The 24,270-nt window shown below is 41.4% G+C and overlaps 1 protein-coding gene across 2 annotated transcripts in view; it reads left to right on the forward strand.

Moving 5' to 3' along the window:
• Window positions 1–24,270, forward strand: part of lig1 (ligase I, DNA, ATP-dependent) — a 45,392-nt gene that overhangs the window by 8,998 nt on the left and 12,124 nt on the right. For both annotated transcript variants that reach the window (XM_018678172.2, XM_018678173.2), the window contains exons 8-23: window positions 1,019–1,105; window positions 3,405–3,461; window positions 4,239–4,297; window positions 5,330–5,443; window positions 5,609–5,775; window positions 6,170–6,246; window positions 6,476–6,567; window positions 8,021–8,120; window positions 8,339–8,424; window positions 9,379–9,494; window positions 12,262–12,357; window positions 16,968–17,078; window positions 18,901–18,972; window positions 21,090–21,234; window positions 21,840–21,922; window positions 22,623–22,775. In XM_018678172.2, the coding sequence (XP_018533688.1) occupies window positions 1,019–1,105; window positions 3,405–3,461; window positions 4,239–4,297; window positions 5,330–5,443; window positions 5,609–5,775; window positions 6,170–6,246; window positions 6,476–6,567; window positions 8,021–8,120; window positions 8,339–8,424; window positions 9,379–9,494; window positions 12,262–12,357; window positions 16,968–17,078; window positions 18,901–18,972; window positions 21,090–21,234; window positions 21,840–21,922; window positions 22,623–22,775 (1,615 nt within the window). The remainder of the gene's footprint in view (window positions 1–1,018; window positions 1,106–3,404; window positions 3,462–4,238; window positions 4,298–5,329; window positions 5,444–5,608; window positions 5,776–6,169; window positions 6,247–6,475; window positions 6,568–8,020; window positions 8,121–8,338; window positions 8,425–9,378; window positions 9,495–12,261; window positions 12,358–16,967; window positions 17,079–18,900; window positions 18,973–21,089; window positions 21,235–21,839; window positions 21,923–22,622; window positions 22,776–24,270) is intronic.

Consider the following 24,270-nt stretch of genomic DNA (forward strand, 5'->3'; position numbering starts at 1 on the left):
TCTTCCTCTGTAAAACACGACACAGGATAAAACAAGCAGTTGTTGTGGCAGATGGAAATTATTGGAGTAGTAAAGGAAGGTCAAGCAGAAGTGATCATTTTCTAGTACAGATCAAGACCTGGAAAGTCTTCCATAACATTAACAATATTTTTTCTTTGATAGCTGCCGCACACAGTATATCACATTATTGTCTAGTACTCTGTATTTAGATGTATTTATAAACACATTTTCTACTATTAAAAGAAGTGCAGTCTCTGCAGGCGTATGTGATCTTGAAGTGCCCTAAGGCACTCAGTTTTTATGCTTATTAATTATTAGTGTTACCATAATGCTTATTGCATGCATAGTGCTTTTATTACATGTGAATAAACCAGCAGCAGCAGCAGCAGCTGTGTATTACTGCTTTGTCATTTTGAGGTCATGTTAACTATACCATCCACAAACTATTTTTAGATCAAGAAGAGAAGAAATGCATTTTTCATCATTCTAACTATTTATTTTTTATCGCTGCCTTGTGTGCGACAGCGTAGGAGTGATAGGCACGGCATAAAAAGGAAAGTTCACAGCACCTCGTATTGAACAACAGACAATGATATTTCCTTTGACTCTAGTTTTTTGCACCTTGTATGAGAGAAACGAAACACTTAACATATCGTGCATGCTCAACGTCAGTAATATACTGTTATATAATCAGTGTTTCTTACAAGAATAAATTATAACATTGCTGGTGAGGAAAATGCACCTCTGTTAAATATGTTGAACGTCTCTTAAGTAGAAGTATTTTTCTTTTGAGATGAACTTTGTTGTAGTTCAACTTCTTCTAGTGTGAAGCAATCAGTGAAACTTTCAAAACATCTTCTGAAATGCTCATTACATTTCAAAGTATCACATTGTTATGATAATAGTGTGCATGATTTTCTTTCTACAAAGAGTTCTGAGTTGGCTTCAGTGGCTGTAACAGCTGTCACCACCGTTCAGTTTGACACTAATTCTCTGTCTTTCTCGTGTTCTTCCTCAGTGACTCAACTTCAGGACAGACAGACTATGATCCGTCCAGACCAGGCTATCATCCCATAGACCACGCCTGTTGGAAGCAGGGTCAGAAGTAAGTTAAGCTCATTCGGATTACTTACATCTCCTGTCGCCTGTCTAATGCAAAAACTGTGAAACCTCAGCTTGAACATCCTGACTGAGGATTCTCAGTGGGTGCAGAACATTTTGGAATATCGTGGAATTTAATGTGTTCTGGTGAAGTCTCAGAATGTGGGAATGTTACAGGGTGTTCTAACTGAAACCTGCCGTGCACACTGCAAGTACAGAGAAATTTCCACAGTTACATGCTAATTCATTATTTAGGTAGTTTTAATGTTATTGCCACATCGCCTACTCCAAATGTTTTACAAATGCCAACCTGTCCCAGAACAGGGAGGTGACATCCATGTTTGCCCCCAGTCTGTCTCTTCTTCCAGCAGTCGTCGCTGTGGTTGATCCCCTCTTCAGCTCTGATAAAAGTGGTGGTTACTGTAAAGTGCATCAATGTCGCCACATAGAACCAGATTTAAAACTCTGGCACACTGCAAAATACAGGGTTTTACCTGGTGTTAATAGGCTTAATCAGCAATGTGCGAACTTGCATGGCAGCGAGGGCCTTAATGTAACAGACGTTCATTTATATGTAAAGGTCCTGAACTCCAGCTTTAAGATGAAAAATCAGTGAAGTGCTTCTTGGATCTTGGATCTAACAACAATGACACAAAAGAGGTGTTCGTGTTGCCTGGGTACTTAAACAGTGTTCACAAAAAAAGATGAAAAAGTCAAGGCACATTGCTTCATTAAGGTCCAAAAATTAAAAATCAACATGATAAAAACAAGACCAGCATATATTGACTGCACACCTGTTTTCCTCAGGGTCATTTTTCATAACTTCTTTTTCATATTGCTGCTGCTGTAAAAAAATTATCCAAAAGAATAACTTTTCTTTTTACTAACATTAGATTTTTTTAACACTGACAAAAAGCATGCACATAACTCCATCTACCCACCCACAGAATCCAACCTTTTGAACATGAGAGATGAAGAGAGACAGAAAAGGGAGACAGAAAAAAGTATTTTATATGCTATAAAATAAAATGTTTTTAGAGAGCTCCTAGTAGTGTATATAATATTCTCCAGCTTGATACAGGTCAGGACTCCCTTTATATTGCCTTCCTTTCTGTCTCAGAGTAATAAGGTGGCTAGCCAGTAAAGTAGTGAAAGCCAAGACCTTTTGCATTGTTACCATCACAGGAAACACACACAAAAAATCATTTCAAGTGAACTGGGAGTTCCAAATATCCTTATTTACTGGCATGAATGAAGCTGTTTTTTTACATCCCCTAGATGAGAGTGTGATTCTAAAGTAAATACAGAAATCACACCCTGTCTAGATGCCATAGACTGTTATTTCAACGGGATGTCGTCTGATTGATTATCATGGATTATGACAATTCTGGTAATTACAAAGCTTCGGATGCCAGAGTGGACAAGGGAACTGTCGTGGCATGTAATTCCAGTCTTTTTTCTCTGCCAATATTTGTTTCCACCCGCCACTTCTGACTGTCAAATACAGATAAAAAGGCCCAAAGCTAATTTACCCACCAAACAATCAAGATTTTTCTGTGCAGACTTCTTGAGTTAGACACTAAGAAATTCAGAAGAAATAAAAGTTTCGCTCTGACTTTGAAAGTGGAAAGTCATGAAAAAATCCTGGAATTTCAAATCAAGGCCATGGTGCAAATCACGCTGCTTATTCCAGACTTAGACCTGAGTCAGCTTCTGTGCTGTGTACGGTCATGTGTTGTGTTTGTTTTAACCTTCTTTGAATACGACATGGAGTTTATGGCTTCTTAACAGTATGAGGTAACATGTCAGTTGCAGAAAGTCACTGAATTGGCTTTTATGATTAGATAAACACTCTCGCTCTCAGATGTTCTCATTTTACAAACAAAACCCATCTGCTACTTTTTTCTAGATTTAGAAAAAAGAAAAACAAATGTTAAGTGTTCAGAATAATTAAAATGTATATTTAAATCTCATAGTTCATCTGAACAAAGCTCAATAGAAAATTCTCTTTTGGAGGCTTTTGTTCTAAAAGAGACAAACGCCACCATATGGAGCTTAATATTTTTTTTTACATATCAAAACTCATTGTAAGGACAGAGTTTTCCGAGCCACCGTGGCAGCTCTGACCTTTGTCCTCCTCGCTGCTGCTTTCATGGAGTTTTGATAACCCAGACTCAAACTCATTCTACTGTTGCACTAATTGTTAGTTGCTCTGAACAGCTGAGTCAGCTAAGCGCCGTGAATGTGAAAAACCTGTCAGTGTGGATGCTTCGCCTGCTAACTGCATGTTCATCACTCTCCAGAGTGCCGTACTTGGCGGTGGCTCGCACCTTTGAGAAGATTGAAGAGGACTCTGGCAGGTAAGAGCTCCATATGGAGGGAAAAGGTGTTTCATCCCAGATTGAGATAAACGCCATTTGGGAGAAAGTGATCGCTAACGATTCAAAGGATATACATATACCAAAGCATTTTTTACAAAATTACCACTCAGGCTTTCTGCTGGGAATTTCTGGAGTGTAATTATAGAAGTCTGTTGCAGCCAGGGAAAGTAAGGAAATTGGATTAATTTTCTAGAGAGGCTGGGAACTTGAAGAAATTTCACAAATAGGTCACTTTCCTGAATGTTCAAAGATGTATTTTAACTGTTTTTTTCTCACTTAACTTTTCTCACTTACTAGATTTTGGAGCCTTTATTCTCTGCAGCTGTCTTAGAAATCTGACTGATGACTTATTTTACAACTCCTCAGCTAAAAATAATGAGGTGAAACCAATGAGGAATGCAGCTTTAGTGAAGGAAATGCATGTGATTCTTAGCTTTAGGAATCCATTTTAAAGGATGAATAAAAACTTAAGGCTCTCAGCAGCAAATTGAAAATACATTTTGCAGACTCTCTTTATATATATATTGAGGATATTAAATGACAAATGTCTTGTTAATGACTTGTATTTTTCCCACCTAGTGCAATTGATGTATAGTGTTTCATAAATGAACTGTTGGTCTGCCTCCTGAACTTCCATTTCCGATTAAAACCTCCAGACAAATCTCATTTCCCCGCCTCCCAGTATTTACAGAATGGCTTTAAAATTCGTTTAACTCGTCTTCCTTGTCTCAAAGCAATCCCGATGTCATTTCCTAGGCTGAGAAACATCGAGACGCTGTCGAACCTGCTTCGCTCCGTGCTGCTGCTCTCTCCAGGTAAATGGTGTTTTATCTCTCCCATAATGCATGCTGATGTGGCTACACAGGCAGCTGGCTGCCAGCCATTCTATCAAGGAGATGATGATGAAGCCAGGTTGCACATAAAAGTGGGAGGATGAGTCAGTTCATTGATGTATGTGTGTATTTGTCAGAGTGAGTGTGCGTGAGTGTATGAGCATGTACCTGTGGGATTCCAATGGTGTGTGTACGTTTGTGTTGTAATGTGTTGTTCTGTGTGCACGTGTGTGTATTTTGATTGTGTGTGTGTCTGAGCTTTTGTGTTTTGTGTCTAGTGTTGTCTGTGAGCGTATGTGGTCATGTTTGTGCCTCTCTCTGTCTGTGTGTATATGATCGTGCCTTCAAGAGAGATTGTTTCTGTGTCTTTGTGTTCATGTTTGAGTGTGTGTGTGTGTGTGTGTGTGTCTGTGTGTATTTGGTGGTGTCTTCAGAGAGTGTTTCTGTGTCTGCGTCCATGTTTCTGTCTTTGTGTGTTGTTTCCTGAGAGTGTTTCTTTCCCTGTATGCCCATGTTTGTGTGTGCATCTGTGTGTGTTTGGTTGTGTATTCAGAGAGTGTCTTTCTCTGTATGTTGTGTGTGTGTGTGTCTGTGTGTTTGGTTGTGTCTTCAGAGGGTGTGTTTATTTTTTTCTTTGTATGCCCATGTTTGAGTGTGTGAGAGGGTGTGTATGTGTAATTGTGTCTTCAGAGTGTTTTTTGTCCATGTTTGTGTGTGCATCTGTGTGTGTTTGGTTGTGTTTAAAGTGTGTTTCTGTGTCTGTGTGCCCATGTTTGAATGTGAGAGTGCATCTGTGTGTGTTTGGTTGTGTCATGTCTGAGAGTGTGTCTATCCATGAGTCCCTGAGTTGTGTATGTGTGTGGGTGTTTGTTGCTGTCTCAGAGTGTGCTATGTCCCATTTGATGCCTGTTACATGTGTGTGTCTGTGCTTCTCCTTGTATTTGCGCATGCCTATGTGTCCTCTGCAATAAAAAAATGTGTGTGTGTGTATCTTTATTTATGTTCTCTTTCCAGACGACCTGCTGTGCTGTGTGTACCTGTGTTTGAACCAGCTGGGTCCTGCCTACCTGGGGATGGAGCTTGGCGTTGGAGAGACGGTGCTGATGAAAGCTGTTGCTCAAGCAACCGGTAATAGTCTCACGCACCTAAATAAACACGCACACACACAACCATAACCACTCTGTTGCACCAAAACACTTGCTTGTGCATTCTCAGCCTAACTGCTAATACCACCCTTCTCTGCTCATCAGCCAGCGAGGCGGCTGCTATTTACCGTCTCGCTCTTGTTTCCAGGGCGACAATTGGACAAAATCAAAGCAGAGGCGCAGGAGAAAGGAGATTTGGGCCTAGTGGCCGAGAGTTCCCGTAGCAACCAGCGCATGATGTTCCAACCGGCCAGTCTGACAGCAGGGGGCGTGTTCAGGAAATTGAAGGAAATTGCCAGCATGAGTGGGAACTCGGTGAGCCACGGAATAACATTTTCATTAGAGGAATGCAGGCTTGAGAAAATATTGTTTTCCCTCTATTTGCCTCTCAGTATTGGGGTCAGGGAGGGAAAAAGAAAGGAAATGTTAATGTGATTGTGTATCCTACAAGGAATTATTAGTTTATTTGTCGACTTCAGAGGAGGGAGGTAATTTCTCAGCCTTTGAATAAGTTGTCACCTGGCTGGAATCTCTCAAGCAATTAGTTCCTTTTTCCTCCCATTGCTACTGGGTCTATTTTTTTCCTTTTTTTTTTTTAATGCTCTGGATTGAACATGGAGATTGTACTCGCTGGTGACCTCAGTCTTTTTGCATTCTGTCTCTTCTCGCTCTTCTTCTGTGAATCTCAATTTCCTCCCGCCTGCCTCAGGCCATGAATAAGAAAATCGACATCATCAAAGGCCTCTTTGTGGCATGCCGCTTTTCCGAGGCCCGCTATATAGTCAGGTAAAATAACACTCTCTCACAGCACACATATACAGGCTCAACTGGGGTGTGTGTGTGTGTGTGTGTGTGTGAGTGATCGCAGCCACGCATGTGCATCTGCGTGTATACAGGTGCGCAGATGTTGCTGTGCCTTCCTACGTCCACGTGTGAATGTTCAAGCATGTAGCTGCTGTCATGGGCAGCAGGTGTCAACACTGACTGCTGCTGGTCTTGTGGTTTTGATTGACAGGTCCCTCGCTGGGAAGCTGAGGATAGGCCTGGCTGAGCAGAGTGTCCTATCAGCACTCAGCCAGGCTGTGTGCTTGACCCCACCTGGACAAGGTAGCCTTGAATTTTAAAGGACATGTTAAAAACTTTTATCTTGAAACACTAGTCAGACACCCATATGTACACTGAGGCCGTTTTTACTTGCTGTTATCACTCCTCCTGTCCATACTGGACATTAAAATACCCTTTCCTAAAGCGATTCCTATGTAAGTGATGCAGGACAAAATCCACAGTCCCTGCTCTGTCCAAAAATGTATTCAGACGTTTATCTGGGTTTAATGTGAGGCTTCCACAGTCTGATTTAGACAGGTGAGTGCTTTTAAAAGTTAAGTTTTTTTTAGTACAGAATCCCTCTTTGTGATACAGTCACTCCACCACAGCTCAGCCAGGAAAACACAAAGACAGAATATTGTACTAAAAATAGTTTAACTGTGGAAGATATCTTCTTGATTTGTCTAACTCACACTGTCGAAGCCTCACATTGACTTAGATAAATTTTTGACCATGGATTCTATCCCACATCACACAGTCTCTACTTAGATTTAAGTTTCCAGACAAGTATATAATGAGATACTTCTGTACTTGTGGTATGTGGTCTCTTGTGATCTCACCAATAGGGAGGAAGGTGAAGTGTAAGAGTGAGTTTTATTTATAACCCCTGTTAAACAGTGTTAAAATATTCTTTGCATTCATTACAGCAGTTATAGAGAAAATTTGATACATTTAACGTGTTAACTAAACCAATGTTTGATCAAATGCGTCTCTTCATAAACTTGTTGAATTAAAAAAGTTAATAAAAACAGCAGTTATGCTGTTTTTAATTAGTTTTTTAGATTAACACGTCTTCTCACCAGTATTTCTGAATTCATCACCTTCAGTTGGAAGTTTTGCAGCTTGCCTCTCATCACCTGCTTTCAGCACCGATCTGACCGACTCTCACCTCCAACACCAAATTAAATAAATTCATCCCTAACTTATTAGTATTCATTCCTTATTCTAGACTGGAGGTATGCTTTAATAAGAGTCAATTAGACCAGAGGCTCGGTGGGGAAATTTGCATTGATCTGTGGTCTGGACTGGAAATGTTTTTCTTAGCATTTTTATATATTTATTTAACCATTATTTTATCAGGCCAGCTAAGAGCTAATTCTTTGTAGGGCTGAAGTGGATCATTACAATTAATAATTCATTTTAATAACTCAGTGTTCAGTCGTATTTTTTAAAATATATCATAAGTAATGTTAAACAAGGAAATAAAATAATTAAATTGATCTGCAATTCTATATTATTTTAAACATTCTGGCTACAGTGGGGCTGGAATGGTTTAGTTCGTTGTACAAAAACACTGAGGTGTGGGCATACACAAGTAATTGCACTGCTTCAAGTCTTGTATCTTTCCTGGTCTTTGAAGTGCCTCTGAACTTTAATCCAACAAATTTTCGGTCGTATAAATGTTCTTACACTTACACAGATCTGTTTGAAATGCATCTTCCCTCCTTCCTTATAGGTTTTCCTCCCGCTGTGATCGACGCAGGGAAGGGGATGAGCGCTGAGAGCAGGCGGGCCTGGATCGAAGAGAAAAGTCTCATTCTCAAACAGACTTACTGGTAACTGAAGCCTAAACAAACCCCCTCGTTTCACTCTGCAGTCTCTCCTCTGCGCCACCACAATGCCTCATCCCCCTTAAGCCCTGTCCCTCATTCTCCCTCACTCATTCTGCTCACTTTCATTGTGGATGATATTGATTTTTTTTTTTTCTTTTTTTGTCTTTCCTCCCAAACACCCTGCTTTATCTCCCACTCCCTCCCCACGCTCTCCCATCCAGTGAGATGCCCAATTACGACGTCCTCATCCCTGTTCTGCTAAAAGAAGGCATAGACCAGCTACCCAATCACTGCAAGCTCACTCCAGGTAAGCGGCCAATCAGGAGGCAGAGAGGTTATTTAATCCCCAAAATGGTGACTGGTGTGTGTTTATTGATCCGTTCAGTGGAGGTGAGTCAGTTATTTTAGTTGAGTCATTTATCACAGAAAGATAAAAGATACCACTAAACTAAGGATTAGCTCCCAATTACACTGTTGTCAAGCTATTTGTGATAAGGAGTCTTGGCACTAAGGTAGGAAATTAATACCAGCCACCATCTGAACGCTACTAAATTGGGAAACTAAATTGGCCGTTGTTGGTCAGTTAGACTAATCTAGCAGCTATTTTGGCAGGTAAACAATTGTTATTCAGTGGGCTGTTTTTGTTCTAAAATGCATTCTAGTTAAGGAGCTCTTTCGACAGCACCAGCCAGTTTGGATGAAACGTTACTGTCCTGTCATATCTGGCTCCATGTTCTGTAAGCCGCAATTAAAGGAATTTGTTTGGTATATTTCATGATATCACTCCTCTGCTGCTTTTGAAGCTTAACTTAGCAGCGCAGCCCAGGGGGATGTGAGTCAGAGAACTTTCATATTAGGGCCAGATGAGAATACAAACAAACTAATTTCAACTGTGGTTTTGTCACAGAAACAGTTGTGGGTGTGATGTTGATGTGTCATGTGGGGATGTGTCATTGAAGCTAATTTCACAGCTTCTGGGTTTTTTGCGAACGGATCCGAGATCTGCCTCGCTCTCGTAACCTGGAGGCCCGTGAGCGCCCGCCCTGCCTCCTCCTCCTCACCACGCGCACCAGAAAGTGGCAACTGAAGAAAACTTCTCCTGGGCGAACTCACAATTAGTTTCTCAACTGTTTAGAATTCATGAAAAATGCATAACCGCATTTTTCATTTAAATATATATATTTTTTTATTGGTTGCTCTGTGTCTCGCTGTTTTTAGCTATTTACTCCCTCCAACTCTCTCACCACCTGTCTTCTCCCAGGTGTACCGCTGAGACCCATGTTGGCCCACCCCACGAAGGGCGTCGGCGAGGTGATGAAGAAGTTTGACGAGGCAGCGTTCACCTGCGAGTACAAGTACGACGGCGAGCGTGCGCAGGTGCGTGTTTGTCTGTGTGGACGTAGGTGGTGATGTGACAGAGTGCAACTGTTTCTCTTGCGTTTGGCAGCGAACATATGTCTGCTGAATTTAGGATGCATGTACCTCTCGGCTATGTTCTTTGAGTATGAGGTATTGGTGTTCTGTGACTCTCGCTGTGTGTTCACTTGACTGTGTGCATATGTGCATGGTGTTTCTGCATGAGGCATGTGTGCCTATTCTGTTAAGATAAACAGTATCGCTGCCTTTGCCCTGGGCCTGTAGGCAGAGCAAGCTACCTCTGCCATTGTGGACCAGAGAGGAGGAGGAGGAGGAGGAGGGGGGTGGGTTGGAGACGGAGAGCAGTGAGGGCAAGACACATATAGAGGGAGAGGGAGACGAAAACGAAGGCACAACGGGAGACGGCACTGGGGCTGAGGAAATTTCGAGAGAGAGACATAAAGAGACAAAGCAAGAGAGAGACTGTAATGTAAACCCCTCCAGCTGTATTGTTAATTTTGGACAGTCATGCCAATAAAGTGCCTTTGAACTGAGTTGAATTGAAGAGAGAGCGAGAGAGAGAGAGAGAGCGAGCAAGCCCTATGACGTCCTCCTCTTCTTTCTCTCTCAATTTTCTCTCTCTCTCTCTCTCTCTCTCTCTCTCTCTCTCTCTCTCTCTCTCTCTCTCTCTCTCTCTCTCTCTCTGGTGTCACTGCAGTGGACTTTACCTCAAACAGCCAGCAGAGGGACTCATGGCACACCACTCCCCCTGAGTGTGTGTGTGTGTGTGTGTGCAGTATAATGTATATGAGTGTGTCTGTTCAGATTTGGCGTGTAGCCACGAGAAAGTGTGTATCTGTGTGTGTGGCAGTTGATGAATCAAAATAGCTGTGTATGTATTTGTGGACTGTGTGTCCCATCTAATCAGTAAAGTAGATGACTGTGTGTGTATTTCATTTTATTATTTATCAAGAGATGACGCCTATTGATCAGCGGGAAAAAAGGGAGCTGTAAATGAGCCAGAGTCATCTGTGTCTCTCGTCGAATGTTAAAAAGGCCTCTTCTCCCTAAAGTAGAATAAGGCCGTGTATGAATGTAGTTAATGTGTACAAAGGGACGTAAACAAATATTGAGCACGAGACAGTACATTATAGTACAAACGAGTCAGTATACTGTAAGATGCAGCTGTAAAACACTTGGTATTAACGCAAAGCCAAATGCTGAAAAAAGAAAATAAAATGCAAGGACAGTTATAGCAGAAGATTGATCAAGACAGATTACAAAATGGCAGCAGAGAAGATACCTGCTTCTGCAGTTCACATGTCTGAAACAGTCAGTATTGAGTTCTCTAATGCCAGATTTGTATTCTTGAAGGCAAGCTGGCTTTATTCATGTAGCCCAAAACCACAAGATTGCCTCAAAAGGCTTCACAATCTGCACAGTGTATAACACCCTCTCACTCCTCAGACCTTCGATTTTTTTATTTTTTTCCCTTTTTAATGGGGAAAAAGGAAGAGAGCTCAGGAAGAACAACAAAGCAATACATATACTGTACACAAACACAACACAGACAACAGAAGTGAAATTGAAATACGGAGAAACAGAATGACAACATTGGGTAGATAGATTGCAAACATGCAGTATGAGAGTCAAGGCAAGATGTCTAGTTTCCAAGTACCAGAACAGGTAGGGGTCTACTACAAAGACCTGGAAAGAGGACAGATGCACAAAATTCAAGGAAACAGAGGGAGAGAGCAAGAGAGGGATATCAGCCTGGTAGTGGCGTTACCTGTCAGTGTCAAGTACGACCCTGCATCTTGGTTGCCTTACATTGTGCTGACCACAAAGGTCAGAGTTTTTTTTCACTGTCTTTCACCTGGTTTGATGACTCATAGCTCATAGGGTGCAGAGAACTCCAACATGCACAAGTGTAAAGATGGCGAAACCGCAGCTGTGTTGTTTTTTAATTTCAGTAAACCACTAACCGTGAGACGAGTCTTATCCCGAACTCTGCTCACGTACATATACTGTAGAACTGCAATGATTAGTTGATTGATTAATTGAGTAGTTAATCAACAGAAAAAGAACTATTTTCACAATACATTAATAATTAATGTCATTTTTCAAGCAAAAAATACTGAACGTTCTGTAGTTTCAGCTTCTTAAATGTGAGCATTTCCTTATGCAAAAATAACCTCAATGTCTTTGGGTTTTGGCCTTAAAACTATTATCAGTCAGTTTATAGACAAAACAATTAATAGATGCATCCAAAATAATAATTCTATACAATAATAATTCATGAGTTACAAGTGGAACAGAGGCGTTTATCTGGCACCTTCAAAATCTCCCACGTACGTCACTGAAGTCGTGACAGATGGCGATCTGTGATTGGTCGTGGTCCAACTCATAGTCTGACATGTCTTTCAGCCAGGTCACAGCAAGAATTTATGACTCTGTCACTGCCTAATCCAACACAGTGACCGTCTCAAAAGACGTGTTGTATGACAAATATTCTCAATATATATATATGTATGATGGTATCGTCACCTAATCTCTGTGATCATGTAAACTGACAGTTACGACACATATGGCGTGCGGTCTGATCTGTGTGATAATGCAGTGAATTCCACTCCACAAGACATATGGCTGTTACTCACACATCCATCACTCAGACTTAATCATCACATCTGAGGTTTCAGATAATACAAACACTGATCGCTTTAAAATCTCATTTTGGTTTGTCCTCAGTTTATTTATTGTATCATGTTCTTTATTTTCCCCCTTACAGATTCACATCCTGGAGAGCGGTGAGGTTCGAATATTCAGCCGTAACCAGGAGGACAACACCAGCAAATACCCCGATATCATCTCCCGCATTCCCAAGGTAAAAAACACTTGAACACAGAGCGCCGCAGCTCGGCCTCCTGGGACAGAGGCATGTCGGTGTGAGCTGTGATTGTCAACTGAGTGCTTTTACAGCGGCGCACGTTTATCTCGCTCTCTCCGTCTTTGATTTTGCCATTTTCTCTCAACATATCTCCCAGCGTCTGGTTTCCGTTTGCCCACGCCTTTTTGAAGCCCCTCTTCAAAGTTTATTTGTTCCATCGCTTGTTCTTAACCTTCCTTGCCTTCTTGCTCCTCTTCAGTTGTAAAGAGCCACCACTACCCACTAAATTTCTTTTTAAAAATTCGTCCACTATGGGTGGAAATTTTTAACCAGCTTGTCCTGAAACTTTAATCCCTCTAATAGATGTCAAAAACACTAGTCGTTCAATTAAAGGTGCAGCTGTGGGCAGGCTCGCCAAATTAGCGAGGATCTGCTGGCGTGAGGGGAGAGAGAGAGAGAGAGAGAACGATCACTAGCACCTGAAGCTTTAGCAGTTTGGCCGCGGGTTATGTGAGCACGCTCGCTACCTCGGCGCCTGCTGAGTGTGTTTTTGTGCCTTAGTGAGGAACTGCGAAGAAGCGGCAAATAAAGCCATACCTGTTTGCTCTGCGCCGCTCTGTGCCTCTCTGATTCACTGTTGCTGTTTTCAAGACTTTGTCAAGTACACAACACGTTATTAAAACATCAGTAATATTAAAAGGAATTCCCACCTGGTCTGCACTAATCAGGGCAGGTTATTAAATCAGATAAACTCTCAGAATAGTCAGGGAACATTACTAATAGGTCCCTTTGCTGGAATTTATTAAGACATAATTTATAGTTTATAAGAGGAAACAGGTGCGCTTCTCCTGCAGTGAATTTTCAGTTGGTGACTGATTCAGAAAAAAAAGAACTAAATTTTGTTTGCTACTCAAAACCTATTCAGGATAAAGGCAGCACTCCAGTGCTTACAGGAAAGCAAAATAATCTCCTCACAGCTTGAATTTTATTTTGAAGTAATGGACTGACAAAACTACAGAGGTTTTAAGCAACTCTTGTCACATAATGATTAGAAAGTTCCATTTTCCTCCAATGCGTGTAGTTTTTCAGGTCAAATCCATCCTTAGTGGAAATCACACTTATTACTGCTTAGTGTAAAAAAAATCTTCTGAGCTGAGAAATAAACCAAAAGGGAATACTGTTACGGGGAACTAAACGCTGTGTTTTAATTCATCACATAGTCTGCTCCATATTCACAGAGAAGATGCATTTTCTGGTCTACATCTCTCGGATCTCAGACACCAACAATCAGATGTTTTTGGGGGGAAATGATGCATCTCACTGGATGTATCTTTTAACGTCAATGTCTGATGACTCTGTTTAGTCCTTTTCAAGATAAGCTAAAGATGAGAAGGAGAAGAAAATGATGATGGATCGCAGGCTGCAACTGCAGGACTTTTCCCTTCCTTATTAGGTCTTTGGGTCTCTCATGCACGTAGCATCAGGCCATGTTTCTTCACAGGTCACATGCACAGGTTACGGTAAGCAGTGGTTCATTGTTTATTTCTAGAGTAGCTGATTGTGTCCAGCTGCTCATTCCTCATTGGTAGTTGCCATAGCAACCAAGGTCGAGCACAGACCCTCAGAGATAGGACAAGGCAGGGTCTCTGGTGAATAGCCCAGAACAACTCATAAGCATAACACTCCTCAGGGTTATTATTTACTCACATCCTCTCTGACAAAGAAAGGTGCTGAGCAGGAACTGCAACATCCCTGGTTCACGTTCAGTCAGCCTTTAAGTGTGCATTTATCTCTCTCTTGATTTCCCAGTTCCTTTCATCTTCCCACTGTCAGCTCTCTAATAAAATCATAAAAATGTCCACAAAAATACTTTTTAAAAACTCTTACCAGCAGCAAACCTGCAGGAGGCTTTTATTGTGAAGCAGCTATTGGAAATGCACTGCATTTGTCATCATGTTATCTTTGTCAGTGGCGCCATTGTCTGGAAAACAAATAGGCCTACACAACAAGATACAGAATGATTTGGCACCATTTGGTCAGCAGATGAGTTTTAAATATTGCAGGGAGGAGTGGTGAAAGAAGAAACAGACGCAGGGAGATTGTAGAGATATTGATGCTGCTGCTGTTTGTGTGAATCAGCACAGCTCCAGCACATCATCAGGGTAGAGCTCAGTGCCAGCATGACTTGAGTGGATGTGGTTTTCTCATGGCTCAGCTTGGTGTGAGTACCCCTCACCCCCCACCACGGGAAAACAGCATTAGGCCATTGCAGCAAATGAGCAAAAAGTTTACTTTTCAGTGCTCCCTGCCCCTCCTTCCATTTATTTTTCTTTCGTTCTCTCTCTCTCACACACCCTGTGTCTCATCAATTCACATAACATCTGCCCTCTCACGTTTCTCTCACACTGACTTTTCATCAGGTTTCTTTTTTTTTGCTCCTTTTCTCTCCGTGACTTTAAAAGCTACATGCCTCTTTGTCTCTAGCTCTCACCTCGTTGCTCCATCCGTCCACTTGTCTCTTTCTCGTGTCGCTGTGTCTAATCATTCCTCTCCTTTCTTCTTCATTACTTCTTGATGATACCTGTTCGTTCCCTCTCTACTCGCTGCTCTCTTTTCACCTCTACTTCTCCTCTCTTCTCACTCTTGTCTTATTCAGTCTTGTCTCTCTCTCTCTTTCTCTTCCTCTCATCTTTTTTCAGGGCTTTGATACAGCCTGTCTGCTATTTCACCTTTCTGCTGTCTCTCTGCCTCTTATACCCTTCTCCTTCTCACCACTCCTGTCTCCCCCTCTACTTTCCTTACATATTCGCTCTTTTTCTCCATTGCCTGTCGATGCTCCTGTCTGCTGTCTTCTCTCACTTTTTTTGTTTTTGCTTCCAGTTCCTCTTTATCCCCGTCTCCCTTCTCACCATTTTTGTCTTTTCTCTTTTTTCCACACATCTCTCTCCATCTCTCTTGCTCCTCTTCCTGCTCCTCATTCTCTCTACACCTCTTAACCTGTTTTCTTGTCATTTTTAATTTTTTTAATCTCCCTCCTTTACTGTCTCATATCATCTCTTTCTTATCTTTTTCACTGCCTAAACTGCTTCTTCTCCGTCCAAATCCTCACAGAGTGAAAAGTTTGGGTGTTTATGCTTAATTTCCATTTTGCAAGATGGCATTTTAAATGATGGCATTGTTTAATTTGTGCTTGAAATAATTTTCCTCTGTTTATGTAATTTATGACCCTTAATTTGCTACTTTTAATTTACTTGTGCTGTGAAAAAAGCCCATGTCAGTTGTTTAAATGGACTTTTCATCTCTGATATCGATTACTGATCATTAATGAGGCAGACGACAGTTGATAAAAGATATTACTTAAATTAAAATTTGCATCCCATGTCTGGCATTAAGTTGTCATGACAATGCCTTTGTGTGTCGGCGTGACATGTGAACAATGCCAGAGTGAAACTTCATACTATCACAGGTTGGCTGCATACAGGAGATGGTCTGATTAGATTTTACAGCACCTTGCTGCATTATTTTGCATATTAATGAGGGAAAACTAATTTTCCTGAAGCTACCATGTGACTTAATGCTTTAAATTATGAATTAATAGTAAAACGTTAACACATTAATATTAATACAGATACGTTAATTTGTAATTAATGCATTACTTAGCCTAATGACCTTAGGAGGATAACTGATTACGTTCAATATATTTCTGTTTCCAAACAACGAGCTACCTCTAATGTGTCTCCTACTCTGAGCTCTGATTGGCTTTCTCTGATCACCTCACAGATTTCACTCGCTGATCATCTCTCAGTCTGGTTCAGGTTGAACATTTAAACATTTGAAGAATCCCAGTGGCCTCAAATCGAGCAGGACGTAAGAGATTAAGCCTCACACACAGGATCTGGTGGCTTAGGTAATTAGCAGCCACTCAGTCTGATCTTGAAAATCAACAGTGATAGTCAATATAATCTTCCCATGAGCTTGATGGTTTATCCACAGCCTAAACCCTATCAGTGTTTTTCCTGCACAGGGAGACAGCTATCAGCTGCCAAAGCCTTTTACTTAATGAAGAAATAAATAAAAAAACAAGCAGCAAAACGTATCTAGTGAAGGATTTGGCTTTTGGCACAGTGCGGGCATACAGCCAAACGAGGGGGTGTGTTTAACGGTTTGGTAACTGGTTGAGTATAAGGGATGGCAGCAACAGACATGGCTACTCAAGAGTAGCGATAAATGTAGGGGAGAATGAAAATGTTAATGTGTTGACTTCCAAAGCATTTGGCAACAAATTGAGGGCAGCTGCAGGTCCTGAAACAGCCTGAACATGTCTGTATGCCTGTATTCATGCCATTTAAAAAGCTTCAAGTGAAGTCTCCTACGGAGTTGGAATCGAAGTTTGTTGGATTTACTTCAGTGAAACTTTCAAACAGTCTCCTGTTTGCTGCGGCAGATGTTGCTTATATGCAGATTGGCCAGTAACGTCATCGGGTTTTTTTAATCATGAAAAACCCTCTTCATCTCTCTCATCTCTCTCTGAGTACAATCATCTATGTTTTCTTTTTTTTTTCTTTTGCTAATTCCCTGTTGCTATGTCTTCATTATTTCTTCCACAGGTGAAGAAGGACTCTGTGGTATCCTGCGTCCTGGACTCAGAGGCTGTTGCCTGGGATCGTGAGAAGAAACAGATCCAGCCCTTCCAGGTCCTCACCACCCGTAAGAGAAAGGTATGGTATGGCAGGGGATGTAATGAGATGGAAACAAAAAGAATGACATGCTCCTGGTTTCATGAAGGTAGAGCAGACAGAAAGAGGGGGAGATTGATAAGTACGAGACAGAGGAGTCAAATAGATCGAGGAGGGGTGGGGGTGGGTGAGATTGCAAATGTCAGCGAGGTGTTTTTTCTCTCTTGATCAGAATAATGGCCTTTTTCCACCACACCAATCACATTAGAGTGAAACTGCTCCCTTTACCCTGTCTTTCTGGATGCATGATGACATCCTTGTAAATTAGGAAAGGAGAAATTTGAGCGCAAATACGGAGAACATGATGATGGAAAATGGGTGAAAATGATTATCCTGATGATTTCTTTGCTGGATGCTGTTATGACCACTATGAAATCATGATTAGTTGTAATGATGGTTTGATGCACAAACTGATTGTACTGCCCCTCTGGCATTTTGTAACAACATCTCGACTGTTTTCACCACCACAAGCGTCCTTGCTGAAATGAAATATTTCAGATGAGGAGATGGAATCCGATATGGACTAATTAAACATCATTAATGATTGGAGGGGAAAGTAATAAAGGAGTGAAATGGACAGTATAGAACAGGGAGAAATCTCCAGTTTGAAGACCACAGAGGTTTCATTATAAACAATGCCTTTTTATTTTGTATTCATCGCATTCCTTTATCACTAGTCATAGAAGCTGTGGAATATCATCACTGCACCAGTTCTTTCTAACATCAAACCAAGCCTAATTATAACTTGAGTGTGTGCTAAGTGGAGATTTATGTGTCGCTATATAAAAACGTGTTACTCCACACAAACTAGTTCTCACTCTGTAAGCGTGAGGTGCACCATCTGTACCTCGCGCTGGATCTCCCCTGCTGTGTCAAAACGGTGACCCTTCAGCTTGGGCGATGATTGTGTTGGTGTGACCAGCAAAAAAAAAAACTTGTTAGCGTCTTGATGGAGCACCCAACTGCCATCACACCACAGTTCAGGTTGTTTCAGACGCCTCAGAATGGCACAGTACAACTCAGCGTTGACAGTCTGACACCGGGGGATGAGTTCCCTGTGCTGACTTGACCTTACCTTCTTTGGCCTTTGAGACTGCAGGGTCTTAGTTAGCTCTGTAGTGGCTACACTGTCTGTTGCAGGACTCCTTGTCATTGAAAATAGTTCTCTGTACATCAGTGGAACGGTGTAAAACCATTGGCAGGCCTGTGTATCATATCACTCACTAGAACAAACATTGCTCCTTGCTTCTACTACTGGTCAAAAACTCTGGTCTGATACTAGCTAGTTGTTGAGGAGGAAGACAAAACATAGCAATGGGTTTCCAAATGGCTGGCACAACTCGATCCGAGAAATTCAATATTACCTCTGTGCAGTTATAGAAAAGTCATGAAATTTTACATCAGGGCCACAGTGGATACCATGTAATAAGGCAAACTCGAGCGAGTGCAGAGACTGACAGGAGTAAACAAGAGCAGAATAAACAGGATAAGGTGTTGGGAGAGGTGAGAGTAGGAGATGGAGAAGTAGAGGAGGTTAGTGAAGTGAGTCGAGGAGCAGGAAGTAATATGCTGGAAGAGCTGGATGAACACAACGAGGAGGTGCAGTGGTGTTAAGAGGTAGAGAGAATACGGGGAGGCGGGGTGGTTAACTTTCAAGATGAACGGGAGGGAAATCAAAGAGCTCTTTGTAACAAGTCCCAAGGTTGGATGTAGCGATTTGTGAATAAGATGCGTCTATTTGCATATTTTTGTCAAGGGAAAAATATTAAAATGTATGTGTGTATGTGTTGATGCTTCCCTGCAGGACGTGGATGCCTCGGAGATCAAAGTGCAAGTGTGTGTGTACGCCTTTGACCTCCTCTATCTCAACGGCGAGGTAAGACCCAGTGATGATGAGGAGAATATTACCCAGAGATCTTTTTCAGCGCCCCTGTCGTGATTTAAAACCGGCTGCGAGTGTGCGTGTTTATTGTTTGTGCGCTCGCATGCTCACCGCCTCGCCATGATGCCAACAACGTCCCTGAATGCCAATGATGGTGCTACTGGAGGCCGTAACTAGATAATGATTGTAACGCTCATTGTAATTCCAGTGGAGTGTGTCTGAGTGTGTGTGTCTGTCTGAGTCTGTATATGAGAGAGAAAGTCAGTGCCTTTCCTGAGACTGTGTCCCCAGCTGTATATGTGTGTGTATATGCATGTGTGTTGGGTCATGGGTGGTAACTGTGCGGGTATGTTTACATCCAAATGATGATGAATTTTCAGGCAAATTCCTAAAAGTTAGCGAAAGAAAATGCAAATAAGTGAATGTTTCCATGTGAATTTTTCCCATGTGGACGAGAACAAAATTACATAATTAAAAGAGCACCAGTGACTCTTATGCTGTGCTGTTTCATTGCTGCATCCCACCTAATATGGTATTTATGTAAATTTGATGAATTAATTTGCCTCTGTAAGCACATGCATTGTGTCTTTTTTTCCATTTGCTCTTACCCTTTATTTGTTTATTGTTTATTTCTCCTTACTACAAATTGGGAATGTCCAATTCCCTGTGCACTGCAGTACTTGTCAGTGCTAGCTCCCTGTGTCCTGAGAGGGTCTGTTCATGCTGTTCCCACCAGTTACTTCCCTGTTAAGTCCCAAACCAACCAGCAGGAGCTGCAGTAGTCACCACTAAGGTCATGTCCTTGGTACTGAATTCAGGAATTCAGGAGGTTTTATGACTGTAAACAGGTTGTTTTGTTTTGTTTTGTTGTTTTTATGAGACAAATTTTAACACTGTAGCAGATCAGTTGTGTCCACATTTGACCGCTTTCAGGGAAAATGTAAAGGAATTGAATTAAAATAATGAGATATTTTGGAAACGTGACCATTAACACACCTGTATGACATGCGTCAGAACACATGCACCCAGTGATTTCTATGTAAGCCTGCACACTGCTGGTGTCTTGATGCATGTCAGTGTGTCAGACTATGCCGCTGTCCTATTTCTCAGCACTGACACACATCAACTCTCCAGAAAAGCAGAACTTTTAGAAAATTCACTCTCCTGGATTGGAGACTTTTTCTGCTGTATTTTTACTCTGTAATGTATTTGTTGCGTGCTGTGGTAACATGTCAAACCACATAACGATCTGCAACATTAACAATATGTGTTGCATTCAAGATTATCAAGTAGGGCTATAACATAAAATGACTGACTACGACTAAATAACATGAAGAAATCTAATCAAATACTTGCAAAATGTCTTCTCAGAACTTTCTCAGTGGGTCGGGATCTGGACTTGTGGCTTTAGGATCTCTATAATTCTGGCTATGGTCCTGGTCCTAATATGGTCCCTCACTTGCTTCCCACACATGTATTTGGTCAGTAGTGTTCATTAGAAACACGACCAAGCTGTTTTAATTCCTTACAGTTTTTGGTAAGGCAGCAATATGTCAGTGCTGCGTCTACACTGCCTGAAATTAAGCAAGTTAAAGACAACCTTGCAGCGTCATCGTTACCTGGAGAAATCTGCATCTGTCGACTTCAGGGCATCACCCTTTTGTCAATACATTATGTAGTTTCTTTGGTGGTGAAAGACTTAAATTAATGTGAATTTGTGGCCATGTTATTCATCTTTCTAATGCCCCAAAAACTTCAGTAGGTGGTTGGAAACATGCTCATAATGATTGTGTCTTTTTGTGTGTGAAACCAAGGCTGTGTGTGTGCTCTGCAGGTTTGAGACTGTGTGTGCGTGCGTGTGGGTGTTTGTATGTGTGTCCAAAGCTGTCGTGACTGTGTATCTGTGAGTATACTCTGAGACTGTGTGTGTTTTGTGTTTGTGTGGGTAGCAAGTTGAGATGGCATTTCATTCTTGTCATTGCAAGGCTCCAAGCTACGAAGAGGAAATGGTTGTAATGATACAGTTTTGCCATTTGTAATGATGCATGTGTCTGTGTGTGTGTGTGTGTGTGTGTGTGTGTGCGTGTGCACGTCTGTGTGTTTGTGTGTAGTCCCTGGTGCGACAGCCGTTGTGTCGGCGTAGGGCTCTGCTGAGAGAAAGCTTCTCAGAGGTGGAGGGAGAGTTTGTGTTCGCCCGATCCATCGACTCCGACAACACCGACACCATCGCCGAGTTCCTGGAGCAGTCTGTCCGAGGTGTGTGCGTTTGCGTGTGTGTGTGTGAGATGGAGACAGACTTTCTTACTTGTTTTCCTTCTTGCTGTCTTTTTGCGTCTTGAACTTTGTGTGTGTGTGTGTGTGTACTAACTGTGTGCTTGTTCCTTCGCCTGCTATCCCTGTGCATCTTGAACCTTTTTGTGTGTGGGTGTGTTGCGTGAGAGTTTCATTTCATTTTGCCTGCTGCCTTCATGTGCAAATTGTGTTAGCGGTGTGTGTGTGTGTAGCTGTTGTGTACTTGTTCTGCTGTCTCTTTGTTTGGCCCGGATGTTGGTTGGATTATTGTGTGTGTGTGTGTGTGTGCGCGCAGCAGAGATGGAAGCTGTAAGTTGTGTAATTGAGTTTTCTTGTGTTTTGTGTTTCTGAGACTGTATATGAGATAGAACATAGAAATGTGTATCCCCATGTGTATTATGTGCGTGTATGAGTTATATGCCTGTGTCATGCATTTGTGTGTGTGTGTGTGTGTCACAGAAGGAGACAAAGACCTTCCATGTATCTGAAAGATAATCTGTTCATTTCCTTTCTGCACGAGTAGAATCGTGTTTTGGTGTATTAATGTGTGTGTGTGTGTGTGTGTGTAGATTCCTGTGAGGGCCTGATGGTGAAGACGCTGGAGAAGGATGCCACCTATGAAATTGCCAAGCGCTCTCATAACTGGCTCAAGGTGTGTGTGTGTGTGTTAGGTGGTGGTGGGGGTCAGTGCTGTCATATAGTAGTAACTCACTCACGCTTCAAGAATAGTACTCATAAATGTGGGGACACATTGACACGACACTTAGTTTATGACACAAACATAAACACAGCATAAAGTGACTGTAAAGACTATAAACTTCTTTATTTACCTCTGTGTTGGTGTAACATGCAAAAACTGTATTCTCCTTTAAAATGTCACAGTTTACTGCAAAATACAAACAGAACAGAATCTTCAAAATGTCAAAATAAAGCAGCTCACTGCAGCAGAAGAATTTGATCTGCACACAACTAAAACTGAAGAGTAAAGAATGATGAGTCCTCGTTAAGACAAAGAACAAATGCCAGCGCATTTTTAGTGTAACACTTGAGTTGATAACAATCCTAGGTCCGACCATTTTCACCCAAAATGACTTCACATTTCTGGAGGACAAGAACATTTTTGAGACCATTAGCTTGTCAACATTTTCAGGCAGCAGCTGAGACCTCTGACAGTTCACATTATTAATAAATGACAGTTAATTGTGCCCCCTGGCTTTAAATTTATGCAGAGAAATAATACTGAGATGCATTTTTCAGCTCCAATAATACACAGTGTCAGAGTTGTGTTTCGCTATATTGTGCCATGATGTATCGTAACACCACTAATTCATGAAATATACTCACCCCACCAGCTGAAGAAGGACTACCTGGAGGGGGTGGGTGACACGGTGGACCTGTGTGTGATCGGCGCCTACCTGGGGAAAGGCAAGAGGACGGGCACCTACGGGGGCTTCCTGCTGGCGTGCTACGATGACGAGAACGAAGAGTTCCAGTCTGTCTGCAAGGTGCGTGTCTAACAGAGGGCGCAGCAAACTTATAGTTCTGTTTAACATACGACGGAGGGGGGAGGGGGAGTTATGGTTTGTTTCACTGAGGAGAAAAACTGACTGTTAGAGCAGAAAATTCCTTTTTTATTCCTCCTGAAGCTTAAAATGTGCAAATGAGGTTTTCAAGTTCAATCATTTCTTAGATATTAGAGTAGTTTATCTTATCATTTTGATTGCAAAATTCACATAATACAATCTCTGAAATAATAAAACCAATCAGCTTTTTTTATGAGCACGTCCATATCTATAATATATAATCCTTCATAGAAGGATAAAAAATGGCTAGATGACAATGTTCCTAATTTCCTCATTGTCTGAAAACTCCAGCAACAATTAGTATAAATAACTTCATTGTAGGACCAACAGGGTTTGGTTTTGTGGCGTTCATCAGGGTAGAGATGTCATTTATATTATACGTGTTCCTGGAGTTTTGACGTCTTCAGACTTTTTTTTTTTTTCTCTACATGCTTTGCAAGGACGTGAAGTTATGTCAGAACAGTGTCTGAAAACCACAGAACTGTTGTTGTCATCAAGAGGACAATTATTTATTATATTTATATTTCATTTGAAGTATGTTATTCTTACTGTAGCTTCTAGATGAAGGTGTGCTCTGATCTAGTTGCATTAGTATTATAAAACAAAAAAGAAGTATATATGATCGCGCTCACAATATGTTGTTCTTTACGTTAGTTTTCTCCCCATTTCTTTTTCATATGTCCTGCAGCTTCAGTGTATTTCTGGAGTTGGACATAGGCCACAGAACCCAGAGGAACTGATTTTTATATTTCTGGCCTGGACAAGTATGTCAACATTTCCAGGCAGCAGTTGAATCCCTCATGTACAGTTAAAAATGTTAATCTATGTAATTTCAGTTTGCCCTGTGGCATTTCATGTATATAAACGTGTAACCACTGGGAGGAAAGACTGAACAGAAGTTAATAGTGCGATCAATATTCAGCTCCAAGATGACCTATTGTAACACACTCAGTTGGCAGTTTATTAGGAACACCTAGCTTTAACTGATGCAGTCTAATACAGCAGTCCTGCGATAAATCCAACCATCATGAAGGTTATAATGTTCAGCCTAAGTTTATTGACATAAATGGGATAGAAACACAATACAGCTCAGCAGCACCACGAACTACATCCTCCAAAATGACCATACAGTTGAATCTACACCTCTCTAAAACACTGTCAACACAAATTGAACATTTTAACTGTGTGACCGTTGGATTTATTGCAGGACTGCTGTTTTAGACTGCAGTAGCTTTAACTAGGTGTATCTCATAAACTGCCAACAGAGTGTATTCCATATACTGTTACACCCCGTAGCAATTTGGTTGTCAACTTGTTTGTTTCTCTTTTGTGCAATATGTATTTCAGATCTTTGTATTGAGGTGCTATAGAGTGTTAATGGAGTGTGAGTTTCCTGTTTACGGCTGTTTGTAGCTTG

Source organism: Lates calcarifer, linkage group LG4 (genome assembly GCF_001640805.2).
Source record: "Lates calcarifer isolate ASB-BC8 linkage group LG4, TLL_Latcal_v3, whole genome shotgun sequence".
NCBI classification, from domain to species: Eukaryota; Metazoa; Chordata; class Actinopteri; family Centropomidae; genus Lates; species Lates calcarifer.